Source organism: Pyrgilauda ruficollis, unplaced genomic scaffold (assembly GCF_017590135.1).
Source record: "Pyrgilauda ruficollis isolate IOZ18807 unplaced genomic scaffold, ASM1759013v1 scaffold10, whole genome shotgun sequence".
NCBI classification, from domain to species: domain Eukaryota; kingdom Metazoa; phylum Chordata; class Aves; order Passeriformes; family Passeridae; genus Pyrgilauda; species Pyrgilauda ruficollis.
This window is the reverse complement of record NW_024508101.1, coordinates 13,306,986-13,330,820: the sequence shown is the minus strand read 5'-3', so window position 1 is coordinate 13,330,820 and position 23,835 is coordinate 13,306,986. Positions and strand designations below refer to the sequence as shown.

The 23,835-nt window shown below is 36.5% G+C and overlaps 1 protein-coding gene across 1 annotated transcript in view; it reads left to right on the top strand.

Annotated features, from left to right (window-relative positions):
* CACNA2D3 (calcium voltage-gated channel auxiliary subunit alpha2delta 3) overlaps nucleotides 1–23,835 on the top strand; it is a 389,621-nt gene that overhangs the window by 190,777 nt on the left and 175,009 nt on the right. Inside the window, exons 10-11 of the mRNA XM_041463788.1 lie at nucleotides 3,826–3,915; nucleotides 7,525–7,638. Coding sequence (XP_041319722.1) covers nucleotides 3,826–3,915; nucleotides 7,525–7,638 — 204 coding nt within the window. The remainder of the gene's footprint in view (nucleotides 1–3,825; nucleotides 3,916–7,524; nucleotides 7,639–23,835) is intronic.

The window sequence follows — 23,835 nt, the reverse complement described above, 5'->3', positions numbered from 1 at the left end:
TTTTAAAACTGTCAAGCTGCTATAGTCCCTCAAAACTTTCAGTAAGCCCCTGACCACTGAAATTTGGTCTGACGTTTTCTATTGCAGTAACTAATTTACTTAAGAAGAAATTGGTTTTAATCTGACTGTATTGAATCTTGGGTTCTTAGTTCAGCATTGTTTTTGTGATTATTTTTTCCCACAAAAGCCCCCTTCGTTTCCAACACAACGTGTTAGGAAACAGAAGGGGCTGGATAATCATTACAGTCAGGTAACCTGAAATTGCCCTGACCAAGGGCTTGGAATGGGTGATGCCTAAATGCATTTTACACACCTGATGCACATTTACCTGTCAGCGCATGTGGGTGAACCTCCCTGTGACACACAGGTGAACATCACTCTCCCACCTCACACAGGCCTTCTGACTGGTTTTCTTCTGTCCTGTTTGTGTGCTGATGTAGTCCATCTTCACAAATCTGATAAATCTTTGCCAAGTATGTCCCAGGGCCCTTTGGAGTCACAGCATGTGTGGATAGGCATGGGAAGTAATTCTAGAAGTAGCAAGGACTTGCAGTAAAGCTGACAAGGAAACCTGGAGGAATGCTGAAGCCATTAATAATGCTTTTCTGTAGGAAGCTCAACCTTGTCAGACAGTTAATAGCAAATATCATGCTTTTCCATGTAACTGTATAACCTCTGTGCATATATTAGTTGTGAACTGCTCCTTTTTGGAATCAGTGGAAAATGCTTTATTCATTGCCTTGAATCTATGGTCGTGTTGCCAATCTAATTTGGGTATTCCTATTCATCACAAGTGATACCTTATTCTTGGTAAACATAAGTAGGCTCCAATAAAAGATTTGTGCAAAGTACTGGGACTCCTGTGCAGCATATTGGCTTAACAAGAATGAAATCAAAACTTTGGTGGTTGTAATAAAAATTAAACTCAACTAATTCTGAAGTCCTAAATTTAAAAATGCATTATTTTTTTCTAGACAAGTGGGAAGAGTAGAGATGGGGACTTTATAGGGTCAGTTCATGAGAGTAAACTTGCTATTGGTTTCCTTCCATTTTGTCAGTGCCAGAGAGAGATAATATAAAGAGAAACAGGTTTCCAGGACTTCCAGGAGAGTGATCTGCTGTAGACCATAGCAAGCTCAACTTACAGAGCGATGTCTCTCTGTGTGTGAGGCTTTAGGCAGTGTTCCCATGTTAAAATGCATTAAAGCAACCTGTGAGGTCTCATCCATGTGCCAGTTAAAAGGTGAGCCAAGCTCACTGTTGTGACAAGCTTTGTCATGATGCTGGGGAAAAAAAAAAAACATTGGTATAATTCTGCAAATGTTTGCTGCAGTGAGCAGGAATGCTGGGCATTTGGGATTGCCTCAGCTGGCATCTTCTGTGCTTTTTTGTGTGTGTCTGAGATGGGCTGGTTATCACAGCTCTGAACTGGAACCGGAGCTCAGCTCTCTGTGATCATGTATCATTACTCGCTTTCAGATGTGTTTGTTTCCTGTTTTCAGATGTCAAATGAAGATGGCTGTAGTTTGTTCTTTTCCTTTTATTCTTGTTTGGAAAGGATAAAACTTTGAAGGTTATAGAGTATTATATTTTTTTTAACGGAAGCCAAAGAATTTCCCCCATGGCTGTGCAGACACTGGACTCTGCTTGCTTGGAGGGTGATCACTTTCCCTTTGCTTCCAAAATATAAAAATTTGTCATCTTCTTGTGATCATAGATACCAGTCAGCTTGTCTAATCTCAATAAACTTTGTGAGACCGTTACAGCAGTCTCTAAGATAAGAGACCAGAAAAAGGAGTTGCCTTAGAATTTCCTGAGAATTGCCACCAAATTAGCAAATCATTCTTCAGGTTTTATATGGGCTAGATAAATCAGTGTCTCATTTTGGCTACAAGTTTGACAGCTTCTGCCACAAAGCAAAAATTCAGTTTCTGGCCTTCATCTCAGAAGAGTCTTTAAATTGCCTGCAATGGCCTGGAATCAGGAAAGGAAAATCAAATTCTTGCCTGTATTCAAATTGCCCCCTCTACCTCCCCAACTTTGCCTGTGTTCTGAATTATGAAAAGGGCTCTGAATATGTGTCCACCCCCAAGCACAGATTTGCTGAAATAAATTGCTTAACTTGAATGATTTGAATTCATTAACTCATAAATCCTAGTAAATCAAAAGTAGGAAACTAAGAAGTAACAAAAATGCAAGTTGCTATCATATTTTGAGAGACAATTTTACCTAATCCCCGAAGAATGAAAATTTAATGTAATCATCTAACCAAGTATGATCCCAAATCCCTACAGTTGTTCATTTAACTGTGAGGCTAGAAAAGGGGAATACACTAGGGTGTACCAAAAGATGCTTTCAACAACCTCATTATAAGAGAAATTCCAAGTTCAATCATGATAATTGGTTAAGAATTTGTCCTTTTGTTCAGTTATGCCAAAGCCATATGCAACAGTGGTGTGATTTTAGTGTTCTGTGTAGCTGTCCCATGACACACAGAACATGAAGGACATTAAAAACCATCCTGACTTCCTTCTCATTTAAGTTCTGGAAGACCTCATCCTGACTTACCTGCACATGTGGATTTGTACCCTCATTCTCCTCAGCTCATGTCTTCCAGACCCTTCTGGATGATCACAGACACCTCCCCAGCTGAACACTTCTGGGCTTCCTCGCTCAACTTCGGCAGAGCTCTGACCCTATAATTTTGTAATCAGACATCAATGTCTGATTGTCATAATTGTGGGCCTAATTTGCATTCAGAATTACCAAGATTATGCATGTCAATTAGGTATATGAGTCTGCAATTAGCTATTGCACATTCTGGTATTTGCAGATGGGAATTAAGCATACAGTTGCCCGGGAATGTTTGTGCACACAGTTGGACAGATACCCAGTCAAACAAGGGCTCCAAAATGACAGCAAAAAGAGGCTGAGATAAACCAGTTTATTACTAAAAAGAGCTTTAAGTTGTAAAGTTGAATTATGCTTTTTGGCTCATTAAGAGCAGGGGACTCCTGCTTTTTGGGATCTGTTTGGTTTCTGAAAGTTATTGAAAGCGGAATTAAGGTGATTTTTATCTCATACTGAAAGCATGTATTATTTTTCTTTAAACTGATATTTCAGTGGTATATGTCTTGCCCTGACATTTTTTCTCTACTAGTTGGGTTGAAATACCCTTTTCTGTTTTGCAGTTCTTTTGTACTTTTTATCCAGTTGTGAAGACTGAAATAGCACTTCACATAAGCATTGCCTCCCCTGCTGTTTCCCACCACACAGAGCTTCATTTTCTTCTTACAAATTAATTGTCTTCTTTTGTAGAACAGTTTTTAATAAGTCTAATATTAATATTGAGTGACAAACTGCATTTATACTTCAATGACCTAATGATTAGAATCTACCATTTTTTAGAGGTGTATACTCTCAAAGCTAAATTTCAGAAATAATTATTGTTATTAAGTATCAGATTCCAAAAACCTAGAGGGAAAATAGTTAGAAATTATATAAAATTACTCTATGAAGTGAAAAGAAAATATGAAGCAGATCTCTAAATAAAAGCACAAACAAAAAACCAAAACAAAATTGATTGAATAAGTAGACAAAAATGTATCAAAAATGTGATGCCATTGCCATATTATTGTAGTAACACATCCTCAATTTAGTGTTCTTTAAAGAGTCAAAAAGGATTAAGTGGGAATTATTTTGTTAATTAGTGTATGTGGTCATTTAAGCCTAAGAATTGGTCTCAAGTATTCACAAATCCTTAATCGTTGACAGGTCTGTTGTAACAACATTCTGACAAACAAAACTTTCCTGTTCATGTTTCAGCATTTCAGGGAACACCTTGACAAACTTTTTGCAAAAGGAATTGGAATGCTGGACATTGCTTTAAATGAAGCTTTCAACATGCTCAATGAAGTAAGTTCATGCTTTTCAGATCCTTTTTGTTTTTCACCTCCTTCTTGTTTTCCCTTTTTTCAACTGAGTTTATATTTATGAAAATATTTTAAAATGTTTCCTGAAGTCTAATTGTGTTGTTTGTGAAAAAAACACTGAAGTGTGTTAGTCTGCTGGAAGATGAAAAAAACTCATCTAAACTAAATTGCAAAGTGTCTTTTGATTGAAGGATGTACCTTGGAAATAAGAGCTCAAACCCAAATATTCTCCAAAAAAGTTTGACTTGACAAGTGTGCCTGCCTTTATGCTGTGTGATCCTAGATTAATTAATGGTTCTAATTCCTGTGTATTCATCTTGAAGGGCAATATTGATTGATTCTTTTCCAGGCATAAAATCCTAAAATGAAAAAGGAGTATCTTCTTCCACCCACTGCTCATGTGTTCAGTCAGACAGTGTGGAACTAATGCCTTCGTGTGGTGCATGCCAAAAATGACAATGGGAAAAGGTTCATGAAGTAAAGGACTGTAGGCTGTTTGTAGAGGTGTTATTAACAATTGTGGGCACCAAATAGAGTCTTGGGAACCAGAAAAACAGTATGAATGCCTCAGTGCAAGAGATGTTCTCTGCTAGTCCTCCAAATCTATGTAAACTGGAAAAAAAAATCACATTGCAGGAAGTAAAGACCTGAAACAAGACCTGTTTTGCTTTGGTTTAAAATTGTGAGGTAACTGACATTATAGTGATGAATGTGATATAAAAACCTTGTTAGATAACTTGATAGCTCTGAGACCAAAGGGATCTGACATCCCATGTGCTGAAGTGTACCCATGATGAGAGGTCTGTAAGATCATGATGGACGATGCTACATGTATGTACTTCAAGGTGCTGTATTAATTGCTTCTATTTATACATTAAAATGAAGTTTTAAATAGGTTCAATCCTTCTTGCATATAAACTTCCAGAAATGCCAGTATAAAAATATTTTCCATTTTATACAGGCGTATCTGCAAAGTCTCTGGGAGATTCAATTAAAGCCACCTAGGCCAGAGGAAAAGCTAAATCTCCCCTCTGCAGAGTACAGCAAACCATTTTCCACTTTGTCTACAGGATGTGACCTTTATGTGCCAGAAGCATGTTTGAATTATAGGTTAACTAAGGATGTCTTTTCTTCATTTAAAAAAAAAAAAAAAAAAAAAAAAGTGGGTGAAAGAAGTGGGTGGTGGTATAGTAAAGGAAAAAAAAACAAACAGAGAAAGCTTTGTGTTACAGTCTATAAAGATTCTGGTTGGATTGTAAAATGGTTCAGGGGTTACACTAATTAAACTCAGTCAATTTTGCCTTGCAATTACCTTTCAATATTTGCTACGGTTGTCAAGACTTGAAGATGTTTGCTACTGATACCTTTGAAAAGCATGTTTAAAAATCCACTTCCAAATCCTTTCCAATTGTCAATTTATGCAGTGTACACTATAGAGAGGCAGAATACACAAGTGCTTGGTACAGTACTTAGACACCTACTATGTCATGTGACAACTGCAATTATCTCTTTTGGTGACAAATGTGCTCTTTGAAGTGATTACCTTTAAAAAAATCATAACCAATTAAATAAAATTCTGTGACATTTCAAAGACTGTTAATCACAACCAACTGCTGTAAATGTCAGGATGCATTGAAATTTTTGCTGCTAACTGATGAATCACTGAGTTAATTGTAGTTCATCATAAGCCCCTTGTCATTGTTATTATTATGGAAAACACTTTCATCACTCTTGCTATTCAATAAAATTAAAAGTTTTAGACAAATATGAGAAGATATTACTCATCAAAGTATTTGAATTTAATCCCATTCTTCAAAATATTCAGATAACTGTGTAGAATAATGCAGATGCATACAGAGTGGTGTTTTAAAATAAATGAACAAAGGCATTTCCCCTTCATTAATTTCTCTTTTCAGACACCTTGTCACTTTTAAAATATATTGTCCATGTGAGGAAGATATCCCTAAACAAAGTAACTTCACCTTTATGTGAGAATAATGGCTGTAAGATCATGAAAGAACTCCACTTTAATAATTCAGGTTCTGGTTATGACTGGAAAACCTGTCATGATGGGAGAATTTTAAGGAGTGACTGCCTTGTAAATTACACAAAGGCAGTGATCACAATACAGCTGTAAATCCACATTAGCTGCCCTTTAAGGTAGAGTGTTTCTGGTACTGTTTGCTGAGGTTTCTGCTGGATGAAAAGGAAGCTGATCTTGAGGAGAGATGCAGGTGATGGAAATGGTTGTTGAATGTGGGTGTGGTTACTCAGAGACAGAAATGTGAAGGCAGAAAAGACAGAGGACCTCTGGAACCCACCACCCACCTGTTCCTACTGCAGGCATTCCTACAAAGATGAAATTTTTAGAAGAACTTTTTTAGGAGAAGTGGGTTTTAGAGTTTGGAAAACAGAGAATATGTAAGTGCAAACAGACTGTAGAAAGCTTAAAAGACAGAGCTGTTGGTAGTCCAAATCAAACCAGAATACTCTGAATATTTTTTCATAACTGCAAGAGCAGTCAGAGTCCCTGCAAGGTAATTCACCTATGAACACAAGTGCTGCTTTTTAAACGAGACCACCCAATTCTGGGGCACAGCAAGGCTGGTGAGGTGGGACAAGGTAATTCTTGCTTGGCTTTCTCAGCATCAAGAGAGGGGAGATAGAATGAGGCCTTGCCTGACCTCAAATGTAATAATGTACATGAAAACTACAAAAAAGTAATTGTAATATCCCATTTATTTATTGTTCATAGATTTTTTTAAATACAGAGAAATTAAAAATCAAATAATTTTACAACTTTGCTATCTTTTTTTTGTCCTAAAAGATGGATCTTTCACCGAAGTACCTTGAATACATAAGGCAATACACAGACAAATAAGAACCTATTCTGCAACCAAAGCAAATGGAGACACATAGATTCAGAATCAGAGCACCAACTCCAGAATGAAGAGCTCATATTATGACAATGTGTTTGCTCTTTGACAGGAGAAAATCCCATTTGTTTAAGGATGAAGCTTCCTTTGCTTATGCCAGAGGATTGCTGTCTGAGTACCTGTGCTCAAGTACTGCACTTCAGCAGCCTGAATTACTTCTATATATTCATTTTGGGTAATAGGAGAATCTCAGAGTATATAAATATGAGCTGGGTTCTCCCAGATAAATATTTAAAGGAAAATAGCATATGGAATGTAATCCTGACTGAATACGAATGAATGCCATATAAATAGTCAAATGTCTCTCAGGAGTTGTGTATCTCCTGTACTTCTCAGAAAGAATCATCATTCATTACTTCTTTTTGTGTAATATGTTCTTTTAAAATGATATTTGAATCAAAGTAAACCCTATGGATGCATCAAAACTCATCACCTACCAAAACCAGGGGGATACCATTTTAATTTTGGGTAGTGCTATATTTATGTATGTTTCTTATTTTTAGATTCACCAAGAACACAAAATCTATGATAAAATGTTTTCAGCCTGAATATTTTTGACTTCTTCTAAGGATGCTAGAGATTTGAAAAAATCCATGTGTGATCCTATCTTCATATAACATGGATGTGCTGTTCCTAATGGTTGTTTCCTTTTGCAGTTCAATCACACAGGACAAGGAAGCATTTGCAGCCAAGCCATAATGCTGATCACTGATGGAGCTGTGGATACATACGATACCATATTTGCAAAATACAACTGGCCAGACAGGAAAGTGAGTTATCACCTTTATTGAATGGGAAACCCAAAGCTTCATATCCAATCTAAAGTGTGTATCTACTGAAAAGTCAGTAACAATCTTTCTAATGATCTATAAATGATTTTGGGTCACTAATTAAAAAAAAAAAGATGCTTATATGGTATTGCCTGAGGATAGAGATGGCCTTTTACTGTGGTAATGGACTTAGGTTAATAAGATATAAAGGCCCTTTTCCCTCCAGGTTACATTTTTGAGCATTAGATAATCCTTCCCCTGAGACACATCATTAAGTATGAAAAAAAATTTTCTTTTTTCTCCCAAAATACACATTAATAATTCAATGCCTTTTCAAGCTAAAGATGGGTATGTACTATGGACAGTGAGTGGCTTACTATGACAGGAGAAAGAGCAGATGTAGTACTCAGTATTTTTAATTACTTCATTTGGCAGAGTGAGGGATAGAGCTGATGGTAAGATTTTGTTAAAAATGTATTTGGCTTTATTGATCTGTATAAAGAAATTTGCCCAGAGTTAAATTACCTTATTATATAGAAAGTGGAAATTTCACAGTAGGGCAGAAATGCCTTGAATTTACCTGATGAGGAAGCTCTAGTGGGCATTGTGTCTCTATGTGACATAATTTTCTTCTACATTTTCTCTTCATCCAAAGCAAGTTTTGGGACTATTTTAGGAAGTTTTTGTAGTTCTTTGCCATGTTATGTGCTTCTGGAAACAACAACCACATGGTTGGAAGTGCAGTTTGAGGAAGTATTTGATTCATGTGATTGTGCTGTATGGGGTTCTGTATTCTGTGGAAAAAACATAGTTTTAATTTTCAGCTTTTAGTCATGGTTCTCTCTTGTAAAATTCTGTTTATTTTCTGAGTGACTTCTGTTTTATGCAAACATAATGTCATTCCACTGGAAAGAAGGCCTGAAAGCTAAAGGCTGTGTGGCCAGTCCTTCCTCTCACTCAATGGGATACCATCTAATTTAAGTTGTTAAGCCCTCAGATATTCCACGAGAACATTTCACTTTATCTAACAAAAACTGGTGTTGAAGGAGTTCTCAGAGTCTCTCAGAAGGATGTGCCTCTGGTGCTGCACTTTCTTATTCTTTGGAGTTGGTTCCTCTCTTAAGAAGAAGAGACTCTGGGGAAACTCTTATCGTAGCAAATCAGCAAGGAAAGAATCCTCTGAAAGAGTCAGCTAAGTATTTTCACAAAAACACGTGTTGTGTATCTTTCATGTGCTAATCCACAGCTCCGTCTGAGATAACCACGCTCGGCACAGCTGTTGCAAAGAGCAGCAGGAGAGGTTTCCATTGGGAATTCTTCTGCAAAGGCCTAGCATCAAGAGTCCTGCCTTGTCCAGCAAGGACATGATGTCTGGGGAGCAGCTTTTAGTTAATATGCAATATTCTGCTCAACTCTTCTAAAAATATTTAATGTATTAACACAGCCTTGTAAATTGTGTTTTAAGAAACATGTATGGGGGGAAAAAAATCTTTTTTTCCTCCTTTCAGCCTGAAATGTTTCAGTATGAAAAATGTAAAAGATTTCCATATGTAGGCTTTAATGCATTAGAGCTTTGAATGTCTTTGTTGGATTTGTTATTCTAGAAAGGAAGGCTATTGAAAATGCAATATCCTACATATTTGCAGTGTCAGTGTGCCTAGAAATTATGCATGCCATGCACTTGAAATTCACTACCTTTGCATTACACCCTCTTTATTCTCTCCAAAGCTGGTTTTTAAATGTACAAATCACACCTTTGAACTGCTTGATTGTTTTGGTTTTGGTTGGTTTTTTTTTTTTTTTTTTTAATGTACATAGTTTTCCCTATTATCTATGTATTGCTCTGCCATCTTTCTTATAATTTATGTTTTTCCTGCATAGTGATACTGGGGTAGACAGTGGTGGAAAAGGCAATAACTCTAATTGAGGTAAATTCTAAAGTTTCTGTTTACCTCAATTACCTGGTTAGTAAAGTACCAATTACAGTTACAGTTGATCTAATGTTAAATAATAGTAAATACTTTATAATTAGTTGCAACATAAGCATCTTGTTCTCTTATAGAAAGGGAAAAATATCTTTATGCAACTGTGAAGACTTTAAAAGTTTGTCAGTGATAATTTCTAAAAATGGAGAATGAATACAAACATGCAGGATATTAACAGCAATTCATGTTTTCTTCTTTTTACAAACCATTCATATCTTTGCAAAATATAGCCTTAAAATGTATATATATATACACCATGTAAACAGGGAAAACAGCACTTTATTATATATTATTGGAGATATATTCTGCCTAACAACAGATTAAAAATCATATTCCTTCTGATAAGGCATTAAAATAAAATCATGTTGCAATTATTAGGAAAGGGAATAAAATGGCTCCAGTTAAATCCCCAAAGTAGCTTAAAGTAAGCAATTGAGTTTTTTGAAGGAAATCAGCCTGATTTTTTGTGTGAACTAGGAAATTATGACCATCAAAAGACTGTTAAAAATCATCTTCTGGACTGTTTCCCTGAAAGAAGGAATGCTTTCATTTTACTGAGTTTTTTATGAGTCTCTGTCTTCCTCAGCAAAAGGAAAAAAACCCCCAAAAATATTTCCCCATGTTTACTTAGTATTTTCTGCTACTTTAAATGTAAATCTAGTATATGCTATTTTTATAACACACTATATTTTATTTATATGACTAGTTGTTAACATCTATTTCCTTTTTTTTTTATGAGGCCATAGGTGCAATCTTAAGGAGCTGGTTCTCACGCATTAGAAATGAGTTTGTGCTATATACATAATTTTTCTCATTCATGAAACTCACATTCAGTACTTTCAAATGTCTGTGATTATTCAAGACAACTCTGCCACATCAAGTACCAAAAAGGGAATAATTAATCCACAAGAGTAAATAAATCTACACATCTCATATAAAATCCCTACTTTTCATCATGGAGCAGAAATAAGTATTTAACAGGAATTGTACCAAGGAAGTGTTTGTTTACAATAAGAGCTATAATATAGTTGCAATAATTTTATTTTTTTTAAATGTCATATTTCAGGAGAAAGCCTTTTAAGTCTCAAAATATCTTTTTGATGTCAGTTGTACCAGAATCATGCTTTTATTCTGTATAATTGCTCCTACTATGAGATCCAAATGCATTATCAGAAAGCAAGGAAAATACTGCACTTAGGTATTTCTCCTTATTCTAATTCAAAAGGATGAAAGGCCATGGGTAGGAGAGGCAGGCAGGCAGACAGACAGATGAGACTACATGGAAAGATAGTGCTTCAGGTCTGCTCCCAGAAGATAGATCTAAAGATCTTTGCTTAAATAAAACTGTCCTACTTCCTTTCTAGTGGAAAATTCCAACAATAACTAACAGAAAATTTCATAAAGATTAATCTTGTAAGTGTTGCTAAAATGTCTTAGTGCATCAAAAAATGGAATTATGATGAGATTAGAGATATTAACAGAACTTCAAGCTTTGTCAGGTTCTCAGCTGAAAACCATTTTAATCATTAATTGAAAATTAGTAAACTTGGAACCGAAAGTATCTACTTAAATATTATTTAACACATTTTGCTAAATATAGCAAGACTGTTCGCAGAATCTTGTGATACTGCAAAGGAAAATGATATAGTAATAAAATAAATTCTCTTCCATGAATTTGCACAACATTTGCATGAATGTGTAAGGGAACAATTTTAAACTCTATTAACTCACTGACAACTCCATGAAGTCTCATGATGTTTTTGCTCTACTGGCTAAAATGACCCAGTCCTTGCATATTTGAGGGTCCTTTTTCTCTCCTCCATTTCCCATTGTTTTTATGTGGCTGTCAAGTTCTATACTTCTACAAAACCCATCTACTCCTTGTGAGAAGCCAAAAAGCATTTCTTCCGTAAACAAGATTGAGAGCAGAGTCTAAAATCTCATTGAGATCAAGGGGAAGTCAGTGTTTCAGTTTGGGTACAGACTTTTAGCATTCTTTTTGGGCCAAAAGCACTCAGGTGGTCAAGGGAGATGTCAGCTTTGTGACCTTTCATGACTGAGGGCAACCAGAGAGAGATGTTCTGCTCTTGGCCTGAGAGGTCTTTGCTTCACGATACGTAAAACCTGGAAAAGAAAGCAAAAGAATCATTGAATCATCTGAACTTTATCCTCCCCTTTGGGTGTGTCTTTGAGTCTGAAGAGCATTTGCTTTCATAATTATGTGAAACAGCTATATGCTATGGTAAATATATGCAAAACCAGAAGCACTAATTCCTGACCAAGTCAAGTCAAATGGAAACCAAAATCCCACCTAAAGTTTCCTCATTTTCTAGAATCAAATCCAGATAGAGAATCTGGGATAAAAATACCTCTGTATCCAGTTACCTTGTTAGTTATTCTGCAGCCTTTCTTTTTCTGGGCAAGTAACAGGGAATAGAACTTCATCTGTCTGTCTCCTATTATTCTGAGGGCTCGGGGTAGAATTAATTCTCTATGGCACAGAAATATTTTCTTTGTGCTTATGAACCATTACAACAAGGCAGAGATTTAAGATGGTTTCTATCAGTGCTAAGACTTCAAGTAGGGTGAATATAAAGCTTAACTGCAATAACATCTTTATTCCAACTGCTAAATGATTATGGTGTAGAAAGACCTAACAGCCAGTGCTGCCCATGTCTGAATGGAACCGTTGAAATTACAATATAAATAGTTCCATGACTTTCAAGTGTTTATACCTACTCTTACATCTGCTTTATAGGAAAAATTTCACAGTCTGGCAGGTCTCTGGATCTATATACAGTTCTTAAAATTATAATTGAATCCAGAGAGCAACACCTTGAAATTTGCTGGATTTAGATTTGCTTTCATAATAGAATACTAGATTTGCAGGCAGTAATAACCAGTTAATAGCTCCTTAATTATGTTGGACTTTTATGCATACCTTTACAGGATCAGTATTTATGGTACATTTAATAATATATGGCTTTCTTAAATATTTAAGAAAATACTTGATAATTTCTGAGAACTGGTCACTTGGTCACTAAAGCTCTTAATCCACTCACTTATATTAGAGATCTATTAAATAAATATTTAGATTTAATTGTTCTGTCTTTTTATTTTAACTAGAAAGCAATTTAGTGAGTTTATTTAGTGATTACATATCCAGTTGATAGATAATAGTTGATTACCTCTCACCTGCTCTATATATGAAATAAATGTCCGAGCTTTGTGTATATAATACTCAAACATTTAGCTTCTGCCACAGGGTAGGAGAGGAGGCTTTCCTTACTCTCCTTTAGCAAAGGAAGAAGAAAACATGGCATGAAAGCTAAAGAAGTTAATGTGTGCTGTGAGAACAGGCTACAGGGGAATGGGTGGCTGCGTCGTGGCACCGCAGTGATGGCAAATCATCTTTCTCTTCATGTCTGCCATCCAAGGTTCCAAACCTTTCTGCAGACCCTTAACCAAGTCTGCAGCTTAGGAACGAGGCAAAGCTGCCATGTGGAGCATTCATACAGCAAACTGAATGTCTCGTGTGCAGCCCTGTCTGGATGTTATTAAACTGATTTTCTTTCAGAACAGGCTGACGTACTTTGGAGGCAGATGCCATTACTGCTGCCCAAACCTGGTGCTTTATTACTGGTTATCTCAAGAACAAAAGAAGGTCCAGACACTTTATAGGCTTTTCAGGCTATGATGTAACTTATATTAATTACTTACCTTTTTGGGCCCTCCTGTAGTATGATTAAGGATGGGGTATGAGATCAAACAGAAGTTTTTGATTTCAGGATAAAAAGAAACAACTCATCACAGCTAGATTCCTGTCCCAAGTGTGATTTCATTTTGAGAAAAAAAAAAAAAAAGTTTAAAAAAGGTTTTATTTTGCCTTATTACTTCTTTTAGTGAGAAAAATAGGCGGGTCGGTCCTCTTTCAGTGAATTTGGTTTTTGGTCAAAACTACCATAATGATTTCTACAAATTTGTCACTAGTGTTTTTACTTTAATTCTTTCATATGACACTCAGAGTAGTTAAGACCTCTTCTTCAGTCACTTGTCAATTTAATTTGCCACGAAGAAACTTCTCCTGCAGTGTTTAAATTGAAACAAATGGAGAGATGTTTTTTGTGAAGATAAAAGTAATTAAATATTATCCTCAGGGTATGTATGGATTGCCAGAGGAAGGATTACTGCTTCTTGTATACAGTCACTTGTTGGCTAGAATCATGGAGGGGCTAATGCTTTCTGAATGTTTGAAGACTATTAGATTGAATGATAATTTATACCCATTGAAAATACATATTCAAATAATATGTGTGCTAATATTTGTAATATAATCAGAAATAGATACAAAAGTGAATTAGCTGTGAGTCATACAGAACACCTTATAAGTAAGGGACAGTCTAAATGGAGAATAATCCACAATTTGAACTCGATTATCCAAAGTACTCTTTGGGAACTCATGAGTATCAGTAACACAAAAATTATTCCTTTTCCTCGTAAAAAAAGAAGATAACTTTTATGTAGTATGTAGACATAGAGAGATCCAAAATTTGAGATAAAATAGGTGTCCATAAAATGTGCTTAGATGACTACAAATAATCACTATTTGCCTCTGGCATAAAATTCCTTGTGGCTGAAATGTTTGGCTGATGGCCATTATTAACAAGAGAGACCAAAACATAAGAAGTAAATATCATAATAAGAAGCTGATATATTATGGATTTGATATGTGATATATATATTATTCTGTTTACTAAAAAACCTCAAACAACCAAACCTTCTCCTGATAGTTTATGTGCTGTAAGGTCTCAGTTTTTCAAAATTATCATGCCAGAAGCAAGACACTTAAAGTGGGAATGATAATTGCACAAATATGCCTATTTTGTTTTGTGGACTACATATATTCCTGAGGTAATGTTTTTTGTGAAGAATTGTGTCATCTGCTTAAGGAAATGGTGAGATCATTTATTTCTGGAAGTTCTTTAACAGCATAATAAAAACTGTATTTTAGTTTGTGTGGTTTAAACTGAGAAATGCTGCAGTTAATCTAAAAGCCAGGATTCAGTTTATAGACTGTTTTTAATTCTCTTTATAATGTATGCATCTTCTTAAACATTATAGAAAGAGATGTTGAAATTTGTCAGAGCTGTTCTATTTTAGATGAGTATCAACAGTCTCTGTAAAATACCAAGAATGTATATTGTTGATTGTGAGGGACCCACCACCAAAAAGGTGACCATAGGTGCTTATATGAAACCCATTTGGTTGCATTGGACAATAAAGAGATAATACAGTACTCCAAACAATTATTTTGGAGTAATATAATTTAAAAAGTAAGTATAGATAGGAAAAAAAAAAGTTAAGTGTTGGATTGAATGTCTTCATAAATTTCCTGTTTAGTTTGCCTTTTAGAAAGAGTTGAAATAATGTGATTTTATATTAAACATTACATTACAGCCAACAGTCACAGTGAAAACTAAGTTGGTGCAAGAGATAAAACTAGAGTTATGTCCACTCATCTCTGGTTCCTCCACTAACAGCCTGAAATTAGGATATCATGGATCTGCAAACTTGCTCAATAGGTGTTTTCTGATATGTGGAGCAGAAGTTACAAAGTGAAAATTTTCACTGACTTTACAAACAGGGAAGAGTGAAAAATTCACAAGTATTTTTGGAGTAAGTTTTAAAAAACTGTACTTATGATGTCCTGTTATAACCCTATTTTTTTTTTTTTAATGTAAGATTAAGCTTGAGTCAAAACCCGTATTGTGTAGTGGACAAGCACTTTAACAGGATTAAAGACTTTTTGATGATTAAGAGGAATGGTCCCAGTTTGATGCAGGAACATGAGCAGAGGAGACACTGCAATCATGAGGCTTGAACAGGAAAATGGGTTATTGCATCTTTTCCTGACCAATTGGTCAGATTCCTTGCTAGTTCTGGTGAGGTACAGAAATTCCAACAGCCTGTAAGCAGCTGGTAAGTACCCTGGAAAACTATGGACCACACCAAAAAGTAACTGTTTTCAGACATTTTCTTCTGAGTTCTGAATTATAGTTCTACCTTGTTTGTATGATCCATTCTTAGTTCATTCCTGTATAATTTTTCTTTTAATGAAATCTTCATACACTCCTATTTTCTGTAACTCTCACTGTATCAAAATAAGCCGTAGTATGTTGTTTCATTACGCAGGGAAACTTTAACTTCTGTTGGATATTTACATTAAATTGAGAAGGTTGGTAAATTGCATGTTTAAATATCAAATCTCAGGAGATGTTTGGAAAGGGAATGATACAAAGAGAGGAAGTTAAATGTTTGGTATAGTATTCTCTTGCTGGCATCCCGTTACATACAGCAAATGGTATTTCTTGCTCATTTTACTCTGAGAGGCCAAATTCTGCTGGTTTGGAAGTACAACAGACGTTGTTTATATGAAATTATTATTCATATATACCATTTTCCCAGAGTACCTCTGTTATCCTTCGTGGTGTCTGGCTGTGGAACAATCCCTCAATGCATGCACATATATCAAGGCAGTATGAGAGATTCATTCCATGCAGGGGCTCATATATGTCTAGTTTAGTATTCATTTCAGTGAAATGCTTACATATGTGAGTTATTACATCCCTGCTAACCAGAGCAATGGATTCAGGCATACATTAAAGCGCTTTACTGAATTAAGAACTAAACAAGTTATCCAAACAATCCCATCTTTAGAACTCTGTTGTGGGTCTGCTGATTCTTTCTGAGTGGTTGAATCTTTAACTTTGTTAGTGGTTAGGCATTTTATGGAATACCCATTTAAAGAGCACTGTTTGTTTATCTCACTGTATTTATACCTACTTTTTCTAAACTGGCATAACAGCATTAACTGCATTCTGAGACTTCTGTAAAACATGGCAGCCTCTGTAGACTTAACTTTTGTGTTCTGTTCCCATGTGCAGACGTCTGCTGCAAAACTGATAAAAACCTATTCTTTTCCATGAGGTTCCAAATTCCATCAACCCATAATCCTCTCTACTACCCTTAACGTAATTGTCTCTCTGCAGAACTGACAGAATGGGATTTGCACATCTGAATAAATATGTTCTCTTTCTGTGGGCTATCATTTGTGCACTGACTTCTCTTAAGATTTCAGTTCAGTCACAGAGGTTTCCCCTTACATGTTCTTGACAGCTTTTTGCTGGATCTTAACATTGAAGCTGAGTTTAGTGCATTGTTAGAAGACAGAAGTCTTTATTCTGCCATCTTATGTCATAAGACATATCTTGAGAAAACATGAAGGATTTTGAATCATCCAGGACTTGTAATTGAAGAAGGCTTTAAAATCCATTGTAGTAGTAAAGTGTATATGCCAGTGACTGCTGTTCAGCATGTTATTATGAAAATAGGAGCAGCTATAAATATTTATAAAACATTTTAAAATATGTGTTATATGGAGGTTCATAAAATAGAACACCTACAGAGCCTGGACAATTAAAGACAGAAGCCACTTAAGGGTTTGTTTTCCTGGAAAATTGTTTACTTCTCAAATTGTACAATCAAGTTCCGTAGCTCTCACGCTTCAAGAGGATCTGGAAATATTCAGCAACTTCTGGCATCATTTTTATGTTCACATCACCTATTTTAAAAATAAGCTGAAACAAGTTATCACTGTGTGAGGAAAAATGCCACAAACACCCTTAGAAAGATGACTACTCTCTGTTTCTGTTGTTTCCAAAGGAAAATTTGGAAGTTTGCATGAATGGAGACAACAGACAAATATTATAGGCAAGCTGGGCAATCCTCTTGGCAAGAATAAAATAAGATGGTGTTGTAAAAAAAGTAATTTTTCTAAGAGTTTTAAATCAAATTATTCGGTATTTCAGCCTCTGATGAAGAAGAATTCTTTGGAGTTTTAATAATGTCTAAGGTAGTATTGGGTATTGTCTGTTTCTGTGCTTTTTAGCTGATTTAATAATACAAGACAGTAGTACAACCATGAAGAAAGTTTCCTAACAATAAAAATCCAAAGACAGAACAATATTGACCTTTCAATGAATCATATTTCAGTCTAAATCTTTAACTGTTGCTTAAAGAAGCAAAATAAAAAAATTCCTAGGCATTTTGTCTGTTCTATTAACTTAATCTCCGAGAGTGCAATTAACTGAGCATACATTTATTGAGTATGCTCATCTTGTGAAAAAGAAATGGCTGAATCTTTCATAAAATAAGAGTTTTGTCCAAATACTGAAACATCTGTGGTAGGGATGGGTGAAAACTGTAAACATTTGCTTTGGCTACGTTTGCATCACGTTAGGGGGCGAGTTTTCATAAAATATTCAGGCTACCAAGTTTTATAGACACAAAAATTCATGGAAAATGAATTTCATCCTGTGTGCAAAAGTGACTCTGGTTCGACTATCTTTCTGTCCATCCATTTCTTGTCACCTGAAATTGGAAAACAGTCCCTCATCAGTCCCCAGTTTGTGGGAGCACCACCAGTGAAACCTTTTTGCAGTTGTACTGCTGGCAATTTCGAGTGGGAACCACAGAATCTGCCTAGGGAATACAATTAATCTGAGATTCCCATTGTTTTCTAGTGTTGAGTGGTTTGTGTTGTGCTGGAAAGGTATAAACAGCCCACCTTTCAGAAATTATTCTGGGCTTTTACCGAGACCAACTTCTTTTCTCCTCGTTGTCCCCTGCCTCTGTTCCTGTGCTGCGGGCTCAGCAGGGTCACACCTCGTGATTCAGGCAGGGATATCCACGGGTCTCCTCACAGCCTGGTGGGTTCTGCTCCTCAGAGGAGAACCCACGCTGTCAGCACAGTGCTTCTGTCTCTGCTGGGCCCATTTTTGGGACACCCAGCATCTGTGCCTTGCTGTAGCAGCAGATCTTGCTCCGGGCTGTGCTGTCCTGGGAGGTCTGGATCCATACATCAACTCTGTGTGCTCAGCTCTCCTGGAAGAATTTCTTCAGAAAATGGCTCTAAGTACAGATCAATAGTAGCTTTCTATTTGTATCTCACACAGGGGGCAATATTTGCCAAGACAAAAGATCCTGTTAGCTGCCTTGAAAAATGAGTTTTCATTTTCTTTGCTGGAGGTATTTTCTAGCACTGTCTTGTGTGTTACTCAGTACAATCCTGTCAAAATGGGAGTTATGTTCTATTCTGGGACTTATCACTGATTCCATGAAGAGTAGTCCCCACAGTATTTATATAGCCAATGGAACTGTTTAGAATTTTTTTGAAAAGTGTGACAGAACTCAGCCCATCATCGAAACTTAGAAATTATTTAAACAAAAAATTATATCAGCATCATTCTAATAACTATGACAATAATTTGTAAAAATATTTTGATACATTTAAGCATTTTTAGAAAACATTCAAGTGTGTACACAAACAGCATGAGAAAACTGTGAGTGCAGAGTTTTTAGCACCATATCTGATAATACTGAATTTTTGGCTAAAAATTTTACTGGCTAAGTACATTTTGACATATGGCACCCCGTTTTGAAACAAACTGTTTTATTTTGGCTGACCTAAATCCTCCTTAAAAGGCCATGTATGGAAACTAGAGATGAGCCAGACATCTGAGGGTGCCTTTGTGGTACGTCATATTTGTGCCATTTCAGACAGAAAAATGCACTTGGCTCTGAATTTGTGTGCAGCAAGCAATAATTAATAAGCCATTGGACCATAAATATAATTTGTGGGTGCTTCCCTATGGTTTTAACAGTGTTATATACAATAATCAGTTATATGCAAAGGTGAATATAAAAGTGAAGTCTTTGACTGTGCTGTGCCTGGATTAGCAATAGGTAATAATAAATACAATTTTCAAAATCATAGTTTGGTTCATTATAAAATCCTCACATACCTTTCCCAAGTGAGTAGACATGGCTAGACTGAGGTCAGGCAATTTTTGGTCACATAGCAGCAGGGATGTATGGAATGTCTTTTCATCTCCCTGCCCCTTCACAGCCTTCACAAAAGTAGCTCAAAATGATCTCTTCTCCCAGGCAAGCAGATGACAGTCATTAATCATTGGCAACCACTCAGAACATACTTCTTGGCTGACAAATATTGAACCTTTAAGGGCATTGGCAAATTCCTTTCCTGAATCCCTCCGTCAGGCTCCTGAATCCACTGAGGGAACTCTGACAAGAATTGTGCCACTCTGCACCAGAGCCACTTTCAGATGTGCTCTTCCAGAGACTCACTTGCATAACTACTAAGAATTATCTTTAAGGATAGCTGGTTAGCAGGGATGGACAGGATCTGTGCACAATGTACACCACAGGGACTCTCAGGAAAGGGAGAGGAATTCAGCACAAAAGTGCTCATGCTGTATAAATAACCACAGCTGCTTTTGCTGAGGAGGGGGAAAATAGCTGAATGTGAGCTCAGCTCTAAGGTTTGTAACATTGCCATATTCCATGCATTTTCAAAGCTTCGTTATTCATTAAAAAACTGTCCATCATTTAGTGAGAGATAGATGAGTAAACACCTGGTTTAGTTTGGTTTATTGTGCTGCTTTTTAAATTTTGGAACATTTAATAGCCATAAGGGTAAAGGAAGCCACACAGGTATTTTACAAATACCTGTAATGAACTTTATGTTCATTTATATCCATACAAATACTAATAAGCTTTCTTTTTTCTACTGATGTACAGATCTAGCCTTTCCAAAAGATAGTGGCTGAAAAAAAGAGGTGAATTTTCCTCCTTTCTCCAAAGTGGCTTATTAATGGGTTGTTAAGTGGTAAAAGAGACTGGTGCTCACTCCCACATGAATGTTTAATCAAGTGTTAACAGCACTACAGTATCTACATGATCCAGAGCTGGTCACAGGAGCTGTGCCAGTACAAAGTGTAGTTGCCCTCTGAGTGAGGCTGGACTATGAAATCAGAAGCATGGGCAAGATTATCATGCCATAATAAGCAGATATCTTTGTACTTTTATTTTTCTCCATTAATTTTGCTGATCTAATAGTAAAAAGTTCTATGTGTGTTTAACTGTCTGTGCAGGACTGCTCAGATTACGATATATTTCCCACTAGAGAAGTTTCTTCTGTGGCATAGGTTCTTGCAAAAAAGTTTTCTGAAACAGCATTCTGAAAAGAGACTTTTGAGAATTAGTCTACATTGTGCCTGTATGTCTCTAAGTTTCGGAAGAGATACATGAAAAATTAATAAGATTTTAGAAGGAACTATTGTACAACAGTGTAGTTTTATAGCTGGATGTTTTAATTTATTCTCTAATGTGCTGACTGAGTGTAAACATAACGTGTTACATTCTTTATGAATGTGCAGAAGAGTCTTTACCATGGGTGCAGATTTGGACCCATTTTTAAGTTGTGCCAGGTTTTTCTTATTTTGGTTTGTGTCATTTTGGGTTTTGTTATTGTTGTTACATTTTTTGTTTGTTTTGGTTGTTGTTTGCTCCATTGATTTAACTATCTGATGAATCTGTAACTGACAGAAACACAGGGCTGAACTGTGAGAGCCTCTCCAGCTCCTCATGCCCACGTTAGAAGCCCTTTGTCAATGGAATTTTAAATTATTCCTGTATTGCTGAAGTGCTCTGTTCATGTTCTCAGTGTGGATAAGCAGCTGATGTATTCTGTTCAATAATGCCTGTACTTCACAGCAGACACAAACAAGAAGTTCTGGTGTTTCTTTGACACTTGTTTGTTGTCATAAACAGCTGTAATATTTTAGGAGTGTTGTACTGTACTAATTACAAAAGTAGGAAAGGTCTATGAAAGAAATAAAAATGTAAGAGAATCTGGACTGCCTCACAAAATGTAGGGCTTAAAAAAATCAATAACACCCAGAAGCTGGACAGGGAATTGTCTCCCTTCAAGATAACTTTAGTCTTAAGCTTTCTTATCCTTTGATTTATAAGTCTGGATCATAATCTCAACATTAAATAGAATCTGAGAGATGCTGATATTTTATCATATTTATCAATTCCACTGCATTTCACCTGTCAGCACTGAACAAATTTCAGGAAAAAACAGAAGAGATTCTTTTATGTAAACATGTTATTGGCAAATCTCTTACATTTTTTTTCCTGTAACTGCCACAGTCAGTGCTGCTTGTATGACAGAAGCTGTTAATAAATTAGGCCCCGAGCCTCTTGATGGCAGTGTATTTCCTTCTTGAGTTCATAGGCTTACAGAACATTTATGTCTCATTACAGCCAGTACAGCAGTTTATGCCCTAATAAATCAAGGGAGCTTTGCAGAGATGATCTTGACAGTAATGAATCTTTCTGTTGGCATTTCCACTTCACAGACACAAATAATGAAGCAAAACTGCCCCATCTGGCCACTCAGTAAGAGTCAAATCACAGTGGGAAGCTGTTTTCTCAAGCATGACACAGGTCATTGTGTGCAGCAGGAGTGAGGGATAGCAGGTTGTGCCGTGAGTGACAGTGCAGAATGAAGCCATTTGTGAGCTTTTATCATTATAATTACATTTGTTAGCCGCGCTGCCAAGACTCAACCCGCCCTTCTACCAAGTCTGTGTGCTCTTGCATCAAAAGCTGCCTTAACTGATTCCTGCAGCTTGTTTGGAGAGCTGTTGGTTGGGTATTGCACAGGAATTGATTTCATCAGCTCAATCAGCCCTTGAAGTGGTGTCATTATTAAAGACTCTCTCAGTAATATTTTTTTTTTAAACTTTTGAAAATGTACTGCCTTGAAAGAGGAAAAACTGACAAAATATGCTGCATGCTAGTTGTAAATAGACAGATATACCAGGATCACTCTGCTTTAGGAGCATATGGAAGAAATGCAGAATATGTCATCTCAGATTGGCTGGTGGGTGCGCTGAGCCTCCTGTGTGGCCTTTGGCAGAATGTGAGCAGGTGATCTTTCCACCTGTTCCAAAATCCTCGGTTCTTATTTTTATACTGTTCACTTGTTAATAAAGTCCTTGCAGCACAGAACTTGGATATACACCAAGAACCCTTGAAGGCTTTTTCCAGGGCCCTTCACAAAGCATCTTGCCCATTTTGGTTTTCCACAGCTCAACATTAAACAGTATCCCCCAGCTTCTCTATTTTAAAGCATATTTCTCTCATTTTGATATTTTCCTGCTTGATAAGATGGTTGGGTCTGATTTCTTCCTTTGGTAAGATAAAGTATTTTCTCCTGGCTTATTACAAAAATTGCATCAAACAACAGAATTGAAAATAGAGTCTTCTGTCAGATGGGAGTCTGGAGCTGCTTTAATTTGTTAGCTTTTTACTTTCCCCCATTCTATTTCATGCCTCCTTCCTTCCTGTTCAGCAGTGTCTCAGCCCTGCACACGTGGGGTGTGCCTGTGGCTCGCTGCCATCCCAAACAGAGCCACCACGTGCCACTGAGGAGATGTCACCCAGGTCCCTGCATGGCTCAGTGCTCCTCGTGTTCTGGGTTTGCACACAGAATAATTCAAGCGTCTGTAGGTGCATACAGTCATTGTTCTGCCTTGAATCTTTCTGAGTTCTGAAATGCTGTTGTTTCTGTAGGCTTAAATCAGCAAATAATTTGATTTCAATTTACATGTGGCAGTTCTCCCTTCTCCTACAGTACACGATTGTTCTGCAAAGTACAGGTGCACTTACAGGCTGCATGTTTAGGGGTGTCTCATCCTTTTCAGGAATGCAGGTATCCATTCTGTATTAGCAACGTGACACAACAAGGATTTTTTATTTCGAAAGTCTAGAAGTTATTTTTTCCAGTTGGTATTTTACAAGGCAATTGATATTTTACTAATTTTTTACTCAGGCAATTGCCTGAGTACAAACCTGTTGAGAATACAGACACAGGCTTGTGGGAAGTGCCAAGTGTTTTTTAATGAACACAGGTCAGTAGGGACTCACTTCTATTTTAAAGACTATTAATAATTAAGTTGAAGCAAGAAGTATATTTCGATGAGATTGAGGTTCCAGTAGATGACATCTCTTCACAATAATGTCTAAGAATGAGGAGGTTAGGCTAGACAGGAGTGACAAATTCCTGTACAGAAGAAACCAAAAATTTCAAAGTTTTTTTTTTTTTTTTCAGTTGAGAGTAAAGGTGGATGTGAATGAATTAAAGCAGCAAGTGCTGTAATCCTCCTCTTGCATGTGCTAAGACTCCTGGTGCAAAGGGTGAAGTCAGTAATCTCTTTTGTGAAAGAGCAGCTGGTGTTCCAAGAAAACACTGGAGGTGGCACGCTCGGTGTTACAGAGTGAG